Source organism: Strix uralensis, chromosome 13 (genome assembly GCF_047716275.1).
Source record: "Strix uralensis isolate ZFMK-TIS-50842 chromosome 13, bStrUra1, whole genome shotgun sequence".
Taxonomy (NCBI): Eukaryota; Metazoa; Chordata; class Aves; order Strigiformes; family Strigidae; genus Strix; species Strix uralensis.
Window position 1 is genome coordinate 11,689,068 of NC_133984.1, and position 20,014 is coordinate 11,709,081.

The window sequence follows — 20,014 nt, forward strand, 5'->3', positions numbered from 1 at the left end:
GCAGCAGCTTCTCTTTTTTTTTTTACAAATCGGCCGTTTCTTAGAAACTTCCTGCTGCGGCGCGTTAACCCCTGGGGCGCCGCTGAGCTGCAGGAAGCAGGGACAGCCCGTGGTGACCACGATGCGGCGTTAACCCTCCGCTGCCCGGACTGGGGCTGTCACCCCGCCATAGGGACTTGCTGAGGTCCTCGGGAAGCGGGGTTCGATGAAGTGGGGGAAGCTCAGGTCAGCCCCTGCCGTGTCCCGGGGTAGAGCTCAGCCCTGCCTGCCTTGCCTAAGGGCCTGGCTCTGCTTTCTCTCCTTCTGCTGCCTGTGGGTTGCCTCCTCATGCAAGGTGCATCCTTGCTGGGGGGAGGAGGGGGAAACGGGGGGCTGACGGAGAGGGCTGGGGTGCCACGCTGCCCCAGCACCCTCGCTGTACCAGGGAATTAACACTCTGGAGCCCAGGGGCTGGCGGGGGCAGAGAGCCAGGGAGTGCTGTGCCAGCGGGAAGGGTGGGGCCCTTATCTCATTTTGGGTGCTGCACAACATGTCCCGCTTTCTGCAGGGCCTGTGGCACAGCACAAGGAGACATCGTGTCCAGAAGGAACGGGCAGTCTGGTAAGGCTGTTTCCAAGCCTTTTCCGTAATCAGAGGGCCTGGGAAGGGCATAGGGTGTTTTAGGGTGATGTAGGGCTGTTGGTAGACCTCCACCAGCCCCGAAATGCAGCAGGAGCTGGGCAGCAGGCCCTGTGCACCCCAGGGATGGGGGTGTGTGTGCGTGTGTCAGCCCCTTTTCCTTGGCCACTGCACCCACAGGCTTGCTGGGTGCTCAGCCCAAGGGTTCATCTCCTCTCCTGCTGCTCCCAGGGGACACCACCGGGGCTGGGCTCAGCCTTGTGCAGCTCTGCGGTGCCATGTGCTAGCCGCAAGGGAGGGGTTTCTGGTGGGGCTGCCCTGTGCCATTGGCTGCCACTGTGTCACACCACGCTGAGGGGACAGGAAAAGGCTCTGCCCACTCGTGGGAGGAAGGCTGTTCTGGAGTGAGTGGTTTGAGATGGGTGGGTTTTGCCCAGTGGTTGTGGTGAGCGGGGTCTGTCCGGGTGTCACTGCCAGTCCCCTCTGCACAAAGGCATGTGGGGGCTGGGGGGTATCCCAGGGCCATGGGGAGGGGACAGAATGCATGGAAAAGTGACGAACAGGGCTCCAGACTCCAAACAACATCACAGCATCCCTCAAATGCAGCCGGGGTGTGAGGTGCAGCAAGGACGGATGGGGTACAAAGCTCATCACTGCAGCACAAACCTTTCCCCAGCTGAAGAGGTGCAGAAGGATGGGTGGACAATTTCCCAGCAGCTGGGAGCCCAGTAGCACCCCTAACACCCACTGTAGTGAAATGGCTAGGGCAAACACAGCTGGTATCCAAGAGTCTTGGGAAACAGCCCTTCCTGGAGATGCTGTACCACCCAAGAGATTGGCAGCACTGGGGGTGCGCTGCATGTGTGCCCTGAGCTTTCTGCAGTGCCTGTGTGCGCAAGGGATGTGTATATACGTAGTATGGGGGTGCCTGAACCTGTTTGCACATGCATGCACCCAGCAGGGAAAGCAATCACAGAAGTGGTACTCACACACCCAAAGCACACGCGTGTGCACGCCAAACCCTTGCACTAGAGTGTCTGCAGAGCTGCTTGCGAGAGGCTGCGGTTGGGTCCCAGCCCTGGGACAGATAGGACAGGGAGGCGACAAGCACCCTGTAACGGTTTCGAGCCCCTGTGGCCTGTGTTTTGCTGTTTACTCGGCGTTTCCAGGGAGCCAACCGTCCTCAGCTCCCCAGCTCTGCCGTGACTCACACCGGGCTGAGGCTAAGTCGCCCTCACTACAGCAGAGACGTAAGCAGTGCAAAGTAGTGCTGCTGGCAGCCGGGGGTATGCCCACCTACCAGCTCCCCTGGGCCTGGGGCACTGCTGGACCCTTTCACTGGGCTGGGGATGTCTTCAGCTGGCCACGGAGTCATGTCCAGGGTATAAAACCCCAGGAGAGGATACTGCACCCAGCGTCAAACACCCTGCCAGCCTGGGGCTCTGTTCACACACCTCCTGGCTCTCCTGGTACCCATCAGCCTTTAACCCTCACCCAAATGTCATAGCTACCAGCATCCCCAAAGATGGAAGCTTTTGTGTTTTTTTTTTTTTTCCTTCCCCTCTCCCACCTACTCCATGGAGTTGAATCCAAGGCTGGCTGTACCCTAAGGATAGGGTTGGTGCACCCTCCACCCCCATCCAGCCCTGTTCAATCCAGCTGACCCATCCTCTGACCCTCACACCTTGTTTCAAGATGGTTCAAAAAAAAAAAAAAAAAAAATCGATGTCTGTGAGAAGCAGCAGAACAGAAACACCCGAGGAAGAGCAGAGCTGGGCTGGGGGTACATACAGCTCCACACAGCTTGAAGAGTCTCCTCCCTGCTTGGCCCCCCCAGCCTGTCCTGCACACACGCCTGGTCATAGGCATGACACAGAGGACAAAGACCTGTAGGTTCAGGGCACCTTTCCCTCCACACACCCAGTCCCCTGGGAAAGGGGTGCCTGCTCACATCTCCAAAAATCCAGGGTAGTTTAGGGAGGGCTGACCCCCGCCCAAGGGTGGGGAGCTGCCAGGCTTTCCCACCTGAGGACTTGCACCAGCCCAGTCCCCAGTGGGTTTGCAGAACTGTATCCTCACCAGTCTCATCCCAGCAAGCCCCAGCCCCTTCCCCAGCAATCCACACTGTCCCCCTCCCGCCCCCCAACACCTCCTCCTTCCCAGCCACAGACACACAGCTTGGGGCACAGGTTTATATAAAAAGTAGAGTTTATTGCCATTTCTACCTAGATTTACACAACTGTGTCACCGCTTCCGACGTCAAAATGGACGTCCCGTCACTTCCCAGATTGCTGGCCAGGGAAGGTGGGGAGCCCAGGAGCACGGGCCAGCTCCCCCCAACCCAGCGGGCTGGAGCGCAGCCCCTGTCATGGCTCTGCCCAGCAGTCAGTCCAGATCCTCCCAGTGCTGTCGCATGGCTCTGTCATGGTGGATGCCAGAGAGGGGTGAAACCATCCCCTCTGTGCTGCTCGCAGCACTGGCCACCCAGTTACAGCTGCTCGCCATTCCAGTCTTGCCTCGAATCCCCCAGCTGTACAGATGGGCACGGCTAGCCCAGAGCAGGGCACCCCACAGCCTCATGGGCACCGCTCATACGTGTGTTTATACATAGATACAGCTACAGAAGATGCCCAAACTAATAAAACAAGCTTTTTTTTTTTTCCTTGTAATCCCCACACTGATGTGCGTACAGCCATGCACTACACCGCAACTGCCACCACCAGTGCTGCTCAGAGTCAGATTTGGGTTCCAGCATGCTCCTGGGTGGCTAGCGGGACAAATCTGCATCGCTCACTAAACAACGGTCTTCCTCCAACGTCAGGCTTTGCCAGAAAGAGACACCCCCTCCCTGCACAGTGCAGCAAAGGCACAGGACTCGGCGTGTACTCCTTCCAACCGTGGATTCCCATTAAAGTGCCAAAGGCCGCCTGGCACTGCCAGGGTGTTACGGATGCCCAGGTTTCAGCAGAACCTGGGACAGGCAGGCCACAGATTTACTCCTGGTACACGGCGGGTGGTTGGATGGGGAGGGGTCAGCTGCCCGCGTCTCCCTCGCAGAAGAGCATCCTCGTGCAGGAGATGGCCGCTGGCTCTGCTAGCTGGCCAGGGTTGCCCGGGGGGGGCACGGCTCAGCGCCGGGGTCTGGCAGTCCTTCGTGTGAGATGAAGGCGGAAACGATTTTGCAGGAGATTAAGTAGAAAGAGTTCTGTGGCTCTGCCCACCCCGAGGACAGAGCCACCTTACACCGCAGAGCCCCCTGAGTGCTGGGCTGGGGCAGCTGCCCCGGGGCTCTGCTCCTCCGGGCACAGGACCTCCGCGGGGAGCCGGGACTGGAACTTCTCCAGCTGCTCAGGGCTGGCAAGGGTCTTCAGGAGGCTGTTTTCACGCTCCAGCTGGGAGTTTTTCTCCAACAGTTCTTTGATTTGCTCTTTCAGGACCTCCACCTCCTCCCGCACTGCATACATCAGGTGATTTTTCACAAGATCCTGCAAAAGACCGAAGAGATTGATCACTCAAAGGTTACACCCTTGTGTGTTGCTCCCACCCTGCCCCACCAACCAATGCCACCAGCCACTCGCCAAGTGCTGCAAAGGCTTTTCCCAAAGGCTCCCCCTCCGCACCCCACCCTTGGCACCCTGGCCAGGGCTCGGTGCTCACCCAGCAGCCCCCCAGGCCAGCACCCGTAGCATCCCCTCAGGTCCCCCATCTCCCAGGACTCGCTGCCTCCGGCGGCACTCTCCAGCTCCCTCCCTTACCCTGGGGGTTCAACAGGCTGCAGCTCCCTATCACCCATGGGACCCTGCTTGGTCACCCTCACATCCCCGGAGGGTCCTTCCCGGGTCCCCCCCCTCGGCAGGCTCCCTGCGCACTGCGGCACTACCGGAGCCAATGAGCTCAGCCAGCTGCGGCAGGCAGACAAAGGAGCTGCTCTGCCCAGCAACAGGCTGGGGAGCGGGGACCCCCTCTCCGGGCAGAGCACCCACCCGGAGACTGGGGACGCCCCCCCCTCCAAGCAAGATCAACTGGGGGGGTGTCACGGAGCAAGGTGCGCGAGGGGAGTAGCGCTGCGGCTCACCATTGCCTGCTCGATCTTGTTGTCGATGGCCACCACGCTGGCTCCGGAGGCGCTGGAAGAGAGCGGAGAGGCAGGACGTTAGCAGCGAGCCCCCGAGCACCCCCCTTCCCCAGGGGATCCATGCAGCGGGGACCCCCCCCCAGCCCAGCCTGCAACGCACCGGCGCTTCCTCCCTCACTGAGGATCAATGCACCGACCCGTCCCCCGTCCCCCCCACTCCAGAGCAACGGTGCATGTGACACCCCCCCCCCCCCCCGCCCTTTTCAGCAGGGGCAATGCAGCGGGCTCCCCCGGGGCCGGTACCGGGGCTGCCCCTACCTGTTATCGAGCTTCACGGAGACCACGTCCCCCCCGAGCAGGGAGGAGAAAAAAGAGATGGAGAAGTTGTGGAGCTGGTAGACAGCCACCTCCATGGGGGACTGGTACATGCCAGTGCTCATGGCTACGGCTGCGGAGAGCGACGAGACCAGACGAAAAGCAGCAGAACGCTCTGCAGCTCCCCCCTCACCATCCCCCGCTTTATACCGGCGGCGTCCGCCCCGTCGGGCGGTGCCAGCGGGGCCGGGCCCGCCCGTCGCCCCACAGCGCCGCGCCTGGCGCTGCCCCGGTGCTGCGTCCCGGTCTGCGGTATGGCACCCCTGCACCCCGGTACGGCACCCCTGCATCCGGTACGGCACCCCTGCACCCCACTGCCGCACCTCGTTGCCTCCCAGTTGCACCCCAGCACAGCACGGCCCCCTCCCAGTGCAGGCCCTCCCTGCCCCCCCGCCCCCAGCACTGTGTCCTCGAGACTCTGCACCCCTTCATCTGTGCACCCACTCCTGCACCGTTCGCCTTCTGCACCCTGAGTCCTGGCACCCCCTCCGTCCCCAGCACCCATCCCTCCACCCCACATTTCTCTGCAGCGCACACGTCTCAGCACCCCTCTCCTGTGCTCCCCACTTATAACCGGGATGGGGGTTCAGGTGTGGGGGGGACCTGCTTGGGGGACTGGGAAAAGGACGACACCCGCACAGCGGGGCCCGCCGCGGCTGCAAAGGGGAGGGGGGGGGGGTGCAGAAGGAAAAGAGGCGGCCACGGGCGTGCAAAGCGAAACCGGGAGTGCAAAACAGAAACGGGGGTGGAAAAACAACACGGGCGTGTGCAAAACAAAACCGGACTCCGAAACAAAAACGGGAGTGAAAAACAAAACCGGCGTGCAAAACAAACCCCGGGGTGCAAAACAAGCCCGGGTCCAGCCGCCGGCCCCGCCCTTGCATAGCCCCGTCCGCACCCCCCCTCGACGGGAGCCGGGGCCGCGCTGCGGCCGGGGGGGGCCGCCGCCCCGCGGCCAGGGCCGGCACTGCAGAGGGGCCTGATCCGGCCCCGGGCTGCCCCCCGACCCACGCGGAGGGAGATTGGGGCGCCCGGTGCTGCTGGGGGGGGGGGGGGGGGGGGGGGGGGGGGGGATGCTGGGGGTTGCACAGCCGGGGGCCGGCTGCGCGCTGTGTTTGTGCGGAGCGGCGTCCCCGCATGTGCCCACGCGTGTGCAAGCACCGGGGTCACGCCAGCGCCGCCAGCGCGCCCGCAGAGCGACATGCGCACAGAGCGAGCGCGTCTCCTCCGTGAGCCCCCAAAATGCTCCCAGCAACATGAGGGGGGCCGTGGGGGGCTCTGCCCGCCATGGGTGATGGCCCCCCCCACGCTTGGCCGCTCTCCCTGGGCTGCCCCGCCAGCTCCGGGGTTTATCTCTGCCCTCTGGACCTGGACCTGGTGGGACTTTGCTCAGCACCCGGGTGATCACCCCGCTGCCACCGACCCCTCGAGGCTTGTCCTGTGCAAACCAGGGTGGGGGCTGATGCTGAACGAGACCTGTGAGAGAGCCCACGCCACGGTGCAGCACCTGAGAAAGCATTAGTGCTGGCAGGGCTGCGTGCACCCCAGAGATGCTACAGAGGACCCCAAATCCCCTGATCCCCGGGGTGCTGAAGATGCCCAGCACCTGGCTGGTGGGTGCCAGCATGGGGAGCAGCCTGAGGAGCCCCAGCTGGCGGGTGTGCTGCCATGCCCCTTCCTCAGGGAAAGGGCTGAGGGTGGCTGGAGCAGCATTTCCCCATCAGAAAAGGAAACCTGCTCCCCAGAAAATCGCACCCTTGCCTCCCAGGGCAGGATGAGGACCACGATGTCCTGAGTGGTGAAGGACACAGGCACCCTGCGTGGGACTCCGTGAACCACGGCCAGGCATGTGCAGGTGCCCCGAGACACACAGGTTTGATGTGGGGATGCAAGAAAGTACCTTCTTCTCCCCAGTGGGGGGATTGCGCATGGAAGGGGAGCTTCTCCCCAGGGGGTGGCACATGTGGGACCCGTTCATCCCTCTCTCTGAAGGGGGGATGATGCACATCCCCGCCCCGTGCCAACACCAGCCTGGCCCATGAAAAGCTGCTGGGCAGGGGCTGATGCTGTGGAGAGTGGGCAGGGGTTTGTCCCCCCCAGCCCCGGGGCTGGCGGGTGTCCCCCCACCCTGCCCGTGGCCAGGCCCTACTCACCAGTCCCTCCTCCTGAAGAGGCTCGGGGAGTATGGCGGCTGGAAGGCCATGCTGGCGCCTGCGACCCCGCTCCAGCCCCTCTGCTCCCCGGCAGCGATGCCGGCTCTGCCTGCAGCCGCGTCCCCCCGGCCCGCCGGGTGGCAGGGACAGCCTGGGTGCCGGCTGCATCCCGGGGCCGCGGGCACGGGGTAAACACGCCGGGCGGATGACCTCAGCCACGCTCAATCGGCCCTTTCAGGGGCCGGCGGACCAGTGTGCCACCCCGAGCCGTGCGGGTGCCAAGCGGGGAGCGGGCGGCTGCCACTCTCCACGGGCAGATGAAAGGCGCCCTGTGTGCGCTTGTCCCCAGGGTGGCTGGTGCTGGGCAGGGTGGCAGCCCCCAGGACATGGGGCACAGCTGTGTCCCCTCGGCCAGGACAAGCTCAGGCCACCCACGCCGAGGGTCTCATGACTCGGTTTCCCATTGCAGCTCAGGGAAGTTGCCTGTCTCACTGTGGAGAGGGCAGGAGAGAAGGAGGGAGGCATTTTCCCTCACACGGTTGGGTGCGGCACTGCTTATGCCACCTCCTGTCTCCTGCAGAGAGGTGGGCAGCAGCAGGGAGATAGGATGAGCAGACCCCAGTCTGCTCCAAGTCCTGGCAGCTGTGCCTCGGTTTCCCCACCTCCCCATCTCCCAGGCTATGGCACCCCCAGACCTGGCCCAGCCCCCTTCCCAAAGGAAAGCCCTAAATTATTAGTGCCAGGGACCAAGGCAGACCGAAACCTGGCTCGTGGCCTTTGCCCCATGGCTTTGGGGTCCTGGGGCCCTGCCCTGTCCCTTCCCGATGCAGTGCTCGAGCACTAAGGGCTGGAGAAAAGCCGGCAATTTCCGCAGCTGCTGGAACAAAGCGGGGAAGCACAGCAGTGTAGCGCTTCAGGAGGAAATCGCTTCAGCTCTGCCACCTCCAATATTTTTCCCATGGAGCTGGGACTACTGCAAAAATAAACAAAGTTGCTGACTCCCCTGCTGCCCCTCCTGGGGTCTTTCCCAGCCCTGCGCAGCCCTCACCACAGCCACCACTGCTTGGGGCGCAGGGTCCCTGGCTGTGAGGCTGGGAAGGATGCTGCCCCCCTCCATGAGACCCCCAGGGGAGGGATGCTTTTTAGGGATGGAAGTGCAGAAGGCTCTGCTTTCTCTTTTCTTCCCAGCACTTAATTAATGAGGAATGCCAAGGCAGCCTGCTCGGATGGGGACAGGTCATACTGGGCAGGGGGGCTGCTACCTCCCCCTGGCACAGCCTCCGCAGGAATGCAGCCCACCCCCCTGCAGCCCCTCGCCTGCACACCCACTAGGGAGATGTGGCTTCTGCTGCAGACACCCCTGGACGCGTGGCTGGGTGCACACAAACACGGGCACACCTTGCCGCCCATACATTCACGCACACATGTGCGAGTCCTGCGTGCACATGCACACCCTGCACACACAGGCACACCTGCACAGACACACCCCCCCTCCCTTGCATGCACATGTGCATTTTCTAGCCCGCATGGACATGCACCCTGCACACAGGTGCACACACACACATCCCGCACGCGCACGCACTTGTGCATGTACACCCTACAAACAAGCCCCCTCCTGTATGCATGCCGATGCATCCCGCACGTGCGCTGCGGGTACCCCCCCACGCACACGCACACGTTGCCCTGACTCACAGCTGACGCTGACGCACACCCGTGCATGCACACACGGAGCAGCTCAGCTGTCCCCTTGTGCAGGGGGGAGACACCCGCAACGCACAGGGTGGCTCCATTGCAGACCAACTGGCATCACAGGGGTGGGAGCATCAGCTCGCAGCTCTCTGCCAGACCCCTGGTTTGTGCTCAGCTCTCCCCAGGGATCTCCACAGGAGCTCCTGTGGGCTGTCCAAACACCTCCCACAGCAGCAGAGTCCTGCGTGGGGCTCCAGCTGCGCCCCGAGCGGTGGGGGGCCCTTTCCCAGCCCCCCGTGGTCCCAGCAGAAGGCCTTGCCGGGCTGCTGGCCCCACTCCAGCAGGGCTGCTGGGATCTGCTTCCTCTCCCACTGCCCCGTTCCTGCTCCTCCAGGGCCTGGCAGCTGCAGAGCAGGGTGGGCAACATCCCTCCTTGCTCTTCCTAAAGAGCAGGGGGCCACAGACTCGCTGATACCCTATGGCACCAGAGGCCATGGTGATGGGCGCCTTGTAGCAGGCTGGGCGAGAGGGGCCAGTGGTGTGAGCTCCATCCCTGGGGCAGAAGCACGGCAGCTCTTGCCTCATGTGTGCAGCTATGGGAGGTTCATCAGGCAAGGCCCCGGCTCGTGCCTGTGGTTATTTTGGGAACAATAACAGCAGCCGCGATACAGTGTAATTGTGACATGAATTGTTGCACTCTCTGGGGGAAAAAAATAACCCGTGGCTGTCATCGAGCAGCTAGGAGAGATGGTGTCACCCCCAGCAATGGCCCTGCAGACTACCCCAAAGCTGCTAGCAACCCCTCAGCCAGCCCATACACAGCCTGAGCCGCAGCTGGGGAGATGCCAGCCCCGATCGCCAGGTGACATTTAGTGACGACCCCCTCTGCTGCAACAGGATGCAGAGGCACGAACACAGCCGGGCTGCAGCCACTGCAGGGCTGAGCCTGGCTGGAGCAAGGGACGACAGGGAGCGGGATGCCGGCATCATCTCTCACCTCCTGGCAGCCCACACCTGCAGTGTGTTGTGGGTCAGGGGACACGGCCCTGGCCCCACGGCCCCACGGCTGAGATGTGCTATCGCACTCAGCCTCCTGCATTGAACCTGTGCCAGGCGTTGCAGTGCCACACGCCAAAGGATGCCCTTGCCTCGTCAGATGCTGGTGAGAGCTGGAGGAACGGCCGGTACAGGAGCAGTCCTGGCTTCTCAGCCCCTGCTCTCCCCCAGCTCCAGGCCATTCTCGCTGCTCCGTGGCAGCATTCCTGGCTTGTTTTCTCCCAAGGACTCAGTTCAATGGGAGGAAGGCCCTTCAGAGGGTCTGAGGCGTGGGAAATGTTTATTGCCTAGCCTCGGAGACACTGGAGAGCAATACGGGAAAGGCTCAGAGCCAAAGCTGCCCAGGCTACTCCACAGAGCCAGATCTCCAGCTCAAAGGGTCAGAGCAGAGCGGGAGAGGAAAAGGCACTGCTTGCAAACATGCAGCTAAGAGAACTCTGCCTTTCACAGCCTGAAATCCTGCAGCCATGTCTGTGCTGGCCAAGGGGACTGGGGATGCCAGCGCCAGGGCCAGCCGTGCCCTGGAGAAGCTGAAGGAGGGGTGGCTGGGGACATCGGCGATGGCTGGGGCTTGTGGGAGCCCATGGTGGGAAGGGCTGGGTGTGGGACAGGTCTGTGGAGCCCCCAGTCTTGCCCCGCAGCCCTATCCTGGTGCTGGGGAGGGAGAAGTAATGCCAGGGGGCTGCCCACGGACAAGCAAGCAGCTGTGTCACCTGCTGTCCCCCTCGGCAGTCCCACTCCCAGCATCCCAAACTGCACCTGCTTGCCCTGCAGCGCTGGCATGGGGCTGCTCTGCCAGTCCCGAGGGCTGTGGGGCCAGAGCTGCCGGAGCACACCATTTGGCCAGCTCTTGGTTTCCTCATCCTGAAGATGTCCTGGCTAAGCTGTTTACTGCAGACTTGGCACTATCCCTGGCTCAGCCGGTGCCTTCCAGGGGCTGTGCGGGACCTGTGGCAGCCCCACACAACCAAAAGTTCTGTGACATGGGGACTTGATTCATGCCCACCAGAGCCCCAAGGCTCATAAATCCCTCAACCCAGGGCATGTGCTGCTCCAGAGCAGACAGCAACCCCTCCTGGGTGCATCTTGCATACCCAGGCAGGTATGCAAGCCCCTGACTGCAGAGCCAGTGCTGCTGGCCTTGCTAGACCTAGTCCCAGTCCCAGGGCTAGGGGACACCAGAGCAACGGGGCAGTTACGGCCTCTGCAATGCTGGGGAAGCCCAGGGAGGGTTTGCAATCAGGGAAGGCCGATGGGGAACCTGTCCTCCCCTCCACCACTGACAGAGGCAGAGCGAGCTCCCATGGGCTGCAGGCAGGGGACATGGCAAATCCCCCTGTCGGGCAGCAGGGCATGGGCAGGGATTGGGGCATGGGGACTCCTCCAACCTGTTGGGCTGGAGGCAGTGTGGGGCGGGCGGAGGGAGCCCTGGCAGGCTCCCATGTCCAGCTGTTGGGCTGCCTGCTTCCTCTGATAAAGGTACTTGGCTGTACTCCCAGTTCTGTTTTTTCTGGCATGCGAGTGTACACCCCAGAGCCGGCCTGCTGAGAGCTGCAATTTTTCTTTCTCTAACTTTGTCACTGGCCCCCCTTCTTCCTTCTGTGCCCCCACCCAGTGCACCCCAGTAGCAGCTGCCCCCCAGCAGCAGTGTGAGGAGGGGAGGTCAGAAATTACTTGGCTCTGGCAGAGCCCTCCCTGCGATGCTGTACATAGAAAGCCCCCAAAGCTACGGCTTCCCCAGGCATGCTGGGGTAGGAGGGGAAGAGGAAAAAGGGCTGATATGCTTATTACCAGCCCTGGACCACACAGCCCAACCTCCCGCCTTGCCTGCGTTTGTCAACTCCAGCCCCATGCTGCTGCCTGCACAGCTTGGGCTGCCCCAGCGGGCACCCTACCAGCGGCCGTGCAGCAATCCTCACCACCCCGCTGCTCCCACCCAGCCTGTGCAGGGTCCCACAGCTGCAGCATGCCGAGGGAGGGTGTCAGGTATGTCACAGCCCAGCAAAAAACCCCACAGTGTTCCCACTAACATAATTCCTGGCTGTGGCGGGGGAACACAGCCAACCCCCAGCCACACTCCCTGTCTCCTGTGGGTCAGGGATGCCCAGCTGTGGGGAGGATGGGTGGACTGAACCCTCAGCAGAGTTTTCATCCACAAATCTGTCCGCAGAGCAAGCATTTCACACCCACGGGCCCTGTGAGGTGGAGTCCTGTAACTGAACTCCATTTTACCACCTCCCTTGGTTAGCCATGCCCCGCCCTGCAGGTCTCCTGCCAGCCCAGGCTGTGAACTTCAGGCCTGTCCTTGTTTTGTGGCCCACTGTATCATCCTGGACAGTCCCAAATGGATCGTCCCCGGATCCTGGCTGCCCTTCTCTTGTCTGTTTTCAGGGAACTGGGGACAGAGCGGAGGTGGTCGTGATGCCGAAGGGACCCCCCCAGCACCAGGGCAATGTGGTGCCCTCGAACCCCAAAGTGTGCAGTGGGCAGGGGGCTGCCAGCCTGGGCTCTGCCCTCCCCAAGCCCCTCGCTGGTGCAGAGATGGCTTTTCTGGAGATCCACAGCCCGAGGGAGGAACCCCAAGGCAGGGCCTCTGGCATCTGTCGAAAGAAATCCCAGGCCACTTTGCAGGCAGGAGCGGGCGCTCCGGAGCCACACTCAGTGTTGGCAGCTCCTGCCCTGCGGCGTGCGGGAGTGCCTGGCTCGCTAATTGGAAGGCATCTCGTTATATAATGACAGGACAGAGGCTGGGAAGCTGCAAGAGAGCAGCACGTCAGCACCCCGTGCAACCAAAAGCTACTCTTCCAGCCCAGACTAACCCATGTTCGAGGACACCCTTGAATCCTCACCTTCCCCTTTCAAAGGTGCATGCGCTTTGCACTCCCCTGCCTGGCCCAATGGGGATGCTCAGGGGGAGCCCCAGCAGCCCCTCAACGTCCCTTCCCCAGGGTCGGCTGGCTGGACCCAGCGGGGGGGGGTGAGAAGCCCGGCCAGACACAACCTGGTGAGGGTCAGGAGCGGGAGGGAGAGAAGCCAAGCTCCGCTGGCGCGTGAGCCAGCCGCCCCGCAGGAGGTCAGGCAAGGACGCGCGCTGGGGCTGCGCAGTTTCAGCAGAGCTGGTTATTAATACCCCGCCTGGCCTTTGCGAAGAATCCCGGGCATTTCAAACCAGGGACGCTTCGTTAAAACCCTTCCCTCGCTGACATTTCAGAACAATAACAACATGAAAAACAATAAGCTGCTGGTAGGACGCGTACCTGTGGTGCTGCTGTGGCTGTCTGTGTGCCTGGCCTCGGTTGCCAGCCTTAACCTGGGTCATTCGAACCCTTGGAGATGACCTAAGACTGTCCCCTGCCTCCAAACAGCCTGGAGTAGTCCTGCCCAGTGTCATGGGGGGATCAGTGGGATGGTTTCACTTGGGGCCACGGGGATGTCTTGTCCTGTCCTGTGGCATTGGCCACCCTGTCCCCAGGGGAGTCACAGGCAAGGGGTGGCATGGACTGGATCACACCCTAACCCCAGGGCCAGGGGGTCAGCAGAGCAGGGAGGGGCCCAGGGCTTCTGCTCTGCCACCAGAGTAATTCTGCAGCAAAAGCCCCTCAAATATATATATAACTCTAAGCACACAGACAGAGGATGACGAACTCCTGTCCCGAAGCCAGCAATGTGTGGCACCTGGATAAATATAACTTGCAACTCAACGGCAAAGCATGGCTTTGGGACAGGTTGCAGCCTTTAACACCTCTCCAGCCCTCACTCCCCCACCACACACCCCGGGGTAACCTCTGCCCTCTGCAAACAGGGTCTCAGTTGCTTTCCAAGGGCAGGATCTGCCTGGACCCCCTCTCCCCTTGGTAGCCACCTGACAGTGCTGCGGTCACAGCCCCCGTGCACACACACAGCTGCCAGGCTCTGCTGACAAGTGTCCTGGATCTCTCAGTCCCACACAGGTCACGGTGCTCCCCCAAAGTACAGGGCTAGCTTTAACCCCCTCTGTGCTGGGAGGTGGCCAGGGAGGTGATGTTCGGTCCCAGCACAGAGGAGCTCACCAAGGGCATGGCATGCCCACAAAGGCATTGCCCACAGCAACCACGTCCACACTGTGTGTCTGGTGGGAGCTGAGATGCTGGCCGAGCTGTAAAAGTCTTCCCCTGTGGGCCAGCTCCAGCCCCAACTCACAGCTGAGCTCAGCAGTACCGATCTCAGCACCATCCACGATCAGGCCACGTGTCACTAAGGAAGGGGGAAGCATGAGTCTGGAAGCATGTGGGCATGATGCTGGGACCAGGGCAGACCCCTCTAGCCTGCTTCAGCTCCAAATTCTTCCACACCTAAAGTTCAAAGCTTGAAATAAATCCTAGCCAGCATTTTCCCCAGGGGGCTCTGCTGCCTGTCCCTGCCTGCCCTTGGGACACCTACACCCTGCCTGTTCAGAACTGGGTGCGTGCCCTGGCAGACAGGCAGCGCCTGAGCATCCACAGAAGGCTGAGGTGACAGGTTTCTTTGTGCAGCTGGTGTTGGCATCACTAGACTTTGGCTCAGCTGTGCCAGGCCCTCTTGGCCATAGCCTTGTGGGCAGAGGCAAATGGTTTCATCCTGAAGGGCTGGAGGGGCTGAGCAGGGCTCTCCTGTGCTCCAGGGCACGTTTGGGAATCTCCTTGCTGGAGGGAGCTGGGTGCCGCAGAAGCAGGCAGGGATGAGCATGGTGCATGGTGTGGTGCACGCTGCTGTCAGCCCTGCCAAGCCGTGCCAAGCACGGTGTGCCATGGCTGAGCCCAGTGCTGCTGGGCTTCCCTGGCCAGGAGCCCCTGCAAGCCTGGCCTGCAGGGACATTGCCCTGAAGCCTGCTGGGTCATGGGGTGGGGGTCCCAGGGTGGCAGGATGCCCGTGATGGAAACCAAGGTGGGCACAGCACACTGGCTGACTGGCATCTTCCAGGCGGTGGGAGGATTTGGGCTTGCCAAGGTCAGCTATTCCCTGGAGTACAAGCTACACTTACTGCTAAAATGAAAGCTCTCCAGCATCTTGGCGGTCTGCAGGGCTCGGCAAACCATGCTATGAGACACGGGTCAGGCCACGTGCAGCTGTGTCCCACGAGAGCAAAGCAAACAAATACCCGGTGCACCAGTCCCAAGTGGGAAGGGTGGCTCTCCCAGCCCCCTCCCCGGGCAGACCTGCCCCATGGGGCTGGGGAGGGCAGAGTGGCCAGCGGGACGGCTCTCCGGTCTCACACCCACACCTCTCTCACGCTCACACGTGCTCCCGCGCGGCCCCTCTCCTTGTCAATGCCTCCTTGTTGCTCCAGCCCACTCGGCCGGCAGGAATGTGCTCCCCAGCCCCACCGCGCCAGGATGCCCTTTACGCCCCGGCTCCGGCTCCTCCTCCTGCATCGCTGATGCAAAGTGACACCCGACAGACGGGAACAAATGGTGCCATGCCACAGATGCCACCCTGGCACCGCTGCCTGGGCAGCTCCTGCTCACTGGCCTGACCTTATAGTGGGAAAGGTGGTGCTGCCTGGCTTCTCTCACCCTGATCCATCCTTCCCTCAGCCTCTTGGTGCAGCACAGAGCTCCCCTGCCTCCCTGAAATTTCCTTGGCTTGCTCAGGACCTGGGGGAAGGTGTCCCCCAGCCCCTTTCATGGCTCAGACCAAAGGGTGTGTCATTGCCCAACCTGTTTGGTGGAGCAGTAGGTCCCACGGCACCCAGAGAGGGTCTGGCTGGGCAGAGATATCCCCTTGCTGCCCGGAGCAGGACAGAGCACAGGCTGGCCAGGCTGCCAGATCTTACCCAGGAGAGGCTGGGCAAGGAGAGCTGGCACAGGCTGGTCAATGTGGGCGAGCAGGTTGGCACATATCTCTTCTCCCCACCCCAGAGCCAGGCAGGGCCCTGCTTGAATCACACACCAGTATGCACCCGGGAGGGTGCTGCTCTTCCCCAGCAGTGCTGACCCCCTCCCACGCTGCTGGCTCCCCTCAGCCCCCCCAGCCCTGGGAAAGGTGCCACGTGGTCACAGGGCTGCTCTCCCCAGCCCACGCTTGGTCAGGCTCGCGCCTGGGTCTTGGATGAGCAATCTCAGGGTAACGTTGGCATTGTGGAGAGATGGTGGAGACTCTTCTGCCCACAGTGCCGAGATGGGTCACCCAGCCAGCATGGCAGTTGCCTGCCCTCCCTACGCCTGATGTTCCCATGCGAGCTTGGCCCCTTGGCACTGCCCAGGTCTCCTAGGAGAGCAGTTCATAATGCCTCATGTGAGGCCACGGAGGGGAGAAGCCCTTTTTGAACAGGATCCCATGCACTCCCTGAGCAGGAAGGTTTCCTGCAGGAGCATCAGCCCTGTAGACAACTGGTCCAGAACATCCCTACCTTGTGCATCCTGCACAGCATCCCTGCAGCAAGAAAAGAGCATGGAGAGCCTGGCAGGGACCACCCAGCACTGATCTGACCTTGACTTGCAGAGCCCAGGGCTTGATCCAGCATGGGCTGAACTGTCTTCAGCAGCCCCAGAGCCAGACTCAGAGTCCAGATGCAGTTGCTTGGTCCTCCCGCGCTGTGGGCTGGACTTCGGCCACGCACAAGCGTGTGCATCCATATGACTTCCCCCTCCTCCTGTGCCAGTGTAGGAGCACATCAGCTAAAACAAGGGGCACAAACCTGCTCAGATTCCTCGGTCCCAGCAGCAAGAGTGCCCTTATCAAGCCTGTTATCGGGGTGTTCCTCTGGCACCCACAATCCCCTGCTTTGTATGCTATCACCTCTTGGGTATCTTGGCTCATTCCCCAGGAGGAGAAAGTTCAGGCTGCAGCAAAACAACAGCAAACACAGGTGTGGGCACACCTGCCTCCAGTGCCTGGGGCCGTGCCCCCCAGCTCCTACATGCCGTGCCACCCAGGGGCAAAGGGGGATCACCCAAGCAGTCTCCAGACCAGGCTGGCAGCAGGATGCCTGGAAGCAGGGTGTGATGGAGGGACACCACGGCTTTGCACCACGCTATGGTACAGCCTGTCATAAAAGGGAATGCCCGGAGGCTCTCGGGACGCAACACACACCAGGGCATGGAGGACAGGCTTGGGCACTGCAGCAAGGGGCACCAAGGGGCACAAATGGGAAGAAATCCCAGTCCCCTGTCACCTCCGCTTGCTCTCTACCTCAGCAGAGAGGACCGATGCTCACTGGGAGCACTGTGGGTCCTGCTCCAGCAGGGACGAGTGTGAAAGCAGCAAGCTGTGCCCACATCGCCTGCCTCTCGCCCACGGGTACTGTCACCGCCTCCCCAGGCAAGCAGCCCGGATGCTTGGCTCCGACACCCAGCCCCGGCAGCCTGCACTGGGGACGGTGTCTTGCTTCCCCTCTCCGCCCATGATGCCAACTGGCTGCAGCCTCCCGGAGCGAAGGGAAATCTCTTGCTCCTGTTTCCCTCCCAGCTGGGTGGGTTCGCTGCTTGCTGTGCAGCCGGGAGCCTGGGACGGGTGCCGGGTGCCTTGGCGGGTGTCCCAGCTCCTCCTTTCCCACCTGAGCGGCAGCTCGGCGTTATGTAAGTGCAGGAAGAGTGTCTTTGCTGAGGAAGGCTCGGAGGGAGCAGCCTGCTCAGCGTGAGACACTGGCTGGGGCGAGGAGGTGCGTGCGCATTGCCTGGGTGGCTCACATGCGTGGGGCAGCCACGTGTGAGCCCACCCGCCTCCCCGTGCCGGGCGAGGGGAGCAAAGGGTGGCTTGCACGCCCGTGCACAGCCCAGAAGCACGCCTACAGGTGCATGTGCATGCAGGGAGGGAAGGGGATGGCGAGGTGTCTGCAAAGTTGTGGGTGCTGCCACGGACCCCAACTGCATGCTACCCCACCCACAGCAGCCCCAGAGCCACAGCCTGCCCTGACAGTCATGCAGATGCCTGTCATATACACACCAATGGGCCACATGTCCCCTCAGCCCTGGGAGGGGCGATGTGTCCCACCTGCTGAAGCCACAGGCAGCTCCGGGTGCCACCACCCTGCGGTACCCCCTGGTGTAGCTCAGCTTTCCCAAGGCTAGGCTGGAGAGCCCCGGGCCTGCCAGCCCACAGCCCAGGCTGCTCCCTGTTATCTCACCGGCCCTCCAGGGTGGCTGGACACCAGGGCCAGCCCCACGGCAGAGCCGGAGGCACCAGTGCAGGACCTGAGACAGCTCTGTCCCCTCCCCGCCCCTGGGGACCCCCGCATCAGGGCCGGGGATCCTGTGGGGTGGCAGCCCCGGGGATCCCCTGTTCAGTCTCCTCCACCCGCAATGCCGGAGCAGGGGAGCAGAGAGGGACCCAGCACTGCTGCGTGTGCCAGCCTTGGCAGGGTAAAGCCCAGCCTTCTGGCAAGAGGATGGGACCAGTCCCGAGCATGTCCTGCTGCTTGGGCGCAGGCAGCCCTGTCCCAGAGCAGCCTGCTCTGAGCTGAGAGGGAACAGCTCGGTCGGGGCAGAGTCACTTTCCAGGGATGGGAAATACCACCCAGGCCAAATCTGTCTCCACTCAATTTGCTCCAGGGAGAGACAGGGAAGCTGCTGACAGAGCAGGACCTGGCAGCAGGACTCCTGGGCTCCCTACCCAGTTTTTCACTAACTCTAAAGGTGGCTTTCGAGGCAGCACGGCTGTTTCCCAAGTGACAAGCTGCTCCTCTCCACGCAGGACTAAAAGGAGACTGTCCATGCCCCAGCAGGCAATGTCTGTGCGGACAAGATGTAGCCAGGCAGATGAACACAGAGTCCAGGGGCCAAGACACACAACTGGAGGCTGTTGTCACCGCCCGGACAGACACAGAGCACCAATGGAGGGGCACTGCTGGCCATCACTGGGCAGAGCCACCCAGACCTGCACCCAGGGACTGGGTTGGCACCACCCATGGCGGGTGGACTGGGCTCCCTGCCACGCGCGGCCGCTCGTGCTTCTCCCTCCCCATCTAGAAACCCCCAATGCTGCCACCCTACCCGGCTCCAGGGTCATATGGGTCCCCCTGTCCAGGGTCATACGGGTGTCCCTGCCCTGCCAGCCCCTGCAGGCCCCACGTCTTGCCCCCATCCTGCCAGCTGCCAGCTCCCGAGCACGCAGCCAGCCCTGGTCCGGCTCCGGGCGCACCCAGCACACGGGGCAGCCCCCCTCGGCACCCGTCGGTGACACCCACCTGTGGAAGAGCAGGAGGATGGAGAGCAGGGTCTGGTCGATGTTCCTGTTGCAGATGCCCTGGTTGAAGAGGTAGCAGGGGTCCCGCACGACGGGCTCCAGCGAGTCCTGGCGCATGATGGAGCTCAGCTTGTCGGTGTTGAGGTTCTTGCGGACCAGCTGCTCCTGCAGCTGCCGGAAGCTGCTGACGGTGGGGCTGCCCAGGTTGTTGTTCTCACCCCCGGCCCCCTCCTCCAGCCCGCTCCGGTTGGCCAAGTCCAGGCAGCAGCTACAGCAGTCCAGCCCCACGGGCGACCGGCACTCCTCCACGGGCGACGAGGACATCCCGGGATCCCCCCGCGCGTTGCCACGGCGGCGCAACCGGGGCCGCTCCCGGGGCCGCTGGAGGGCGAGCGGCGGCAGGACGCGCCCGCCTGCCCAGCGCCGCGCCCGCCCGCCCCGGCTCCGCCGCCCGCCCCGCCCGGCCCGGCCGCCCGCCCCGCCGCCGCCGCGCTGATTGGTAACGGCGGCCCCGAGCGCACGGGCCGCCCGCCGCCGCCGCCGCCGCACCCCGCCCCGCCGCCGCCGCCACCGCCCACCCCCCCGGCACCCGCCCCCCCGGCCGGTCCTGCCCCCACGCGTGGATCCCCGAGGTGCTTTTTGCCCCCCCCCCCCTCCCCGGGGCAGCCCAGAGACAGCAGCGGGCCCTCGGGGTGGGGTGCGTGGCCACCCCCAAGCCGGCGGGTCGAGGTGGCCCGGAGGAAGTGGCAGGGGGTGACAAGGGGTCACGGTGCTCCCCCGCTGACGGGGACCACCCCTTCCCCGCTCTGTGACTCCTGGGGAGGGAGCAGAGGGGCTCAGGGAGGCTGGAGCGTGCCCACGGCATCAACCCCCGAGGTTTTGGCAGGGGCACGCAAAAGCCCCCGTG

The 20,014-nt window shown here is 63.0% G+C and overlaps 1 protein-coding gene across 2 annotated transcripts; it reads right to left on the reverse strand.

Annotated features, from left to right (window-relative positions):
- Window positions 1-2,808: 2,808 nt before the first annotated feature.
- TSC22D3 (TSC22 domain family member 3) lies at window positions 2,809-19,565 on the reverse strand. Of its 2 annotated transcripts, none has more exons than XM_074882371.1 (3): window positions 19,109-19,565; window positions 4,694-4,745; window positions 2,809-4,103 (listed from the first exon to the last, which is right to left on the reverse strand). In XM_074882371.1, the coding sequence occupies exons 1-3, from the start codon at window positions 19,429-19,431 to the stop codon at window positions 3,858-3,860; spliced, it is 621 nt and encodes a 206-aa protein (XP_074738472.1). In that variant the 5' UTR covers window positions 19,432-19,565; the 3' UTR covers window positions 2,809-3,857. The 2 variants fall into 2 exon arrangements, with proteins under 2 accessions (XP_074738472.1, XP_074738471.1); XM_074882370.1 differs by lacking the exon at window positions 19,109-19,565 and adding an exon at window positions 5,012-5,342.
- Window positions 19,566-20,014: the final 449 nt, after the last annotated feature.

Excerpts from the sequence above, each read along its gene's own strand:
- TSC22D3 (XM_074882371.1), bottom strand. The coding sequence starts at position 19,431 with ATGTCCTCGTCGCCCGTGGAGGAGTGCCGGTCGCCCGTGGGGCTGGAC. Across the intron at positions 4,746-19,108 it reads ATCCTCCTGCTCTTCCACAG|CGCCTCCGGAGCCAGCGTGG; the intron begins GTGGGTGTCACC and ends GCTCTCTTCCAG. Across the intron at positions 4,104-4,693 it reads ACAAGATCGAGCAGGCAATG|GATCTTGTGAAAAATCACCT; the intron begins GTGAGCCGCAGC and ends GGTCTTTTGCAG.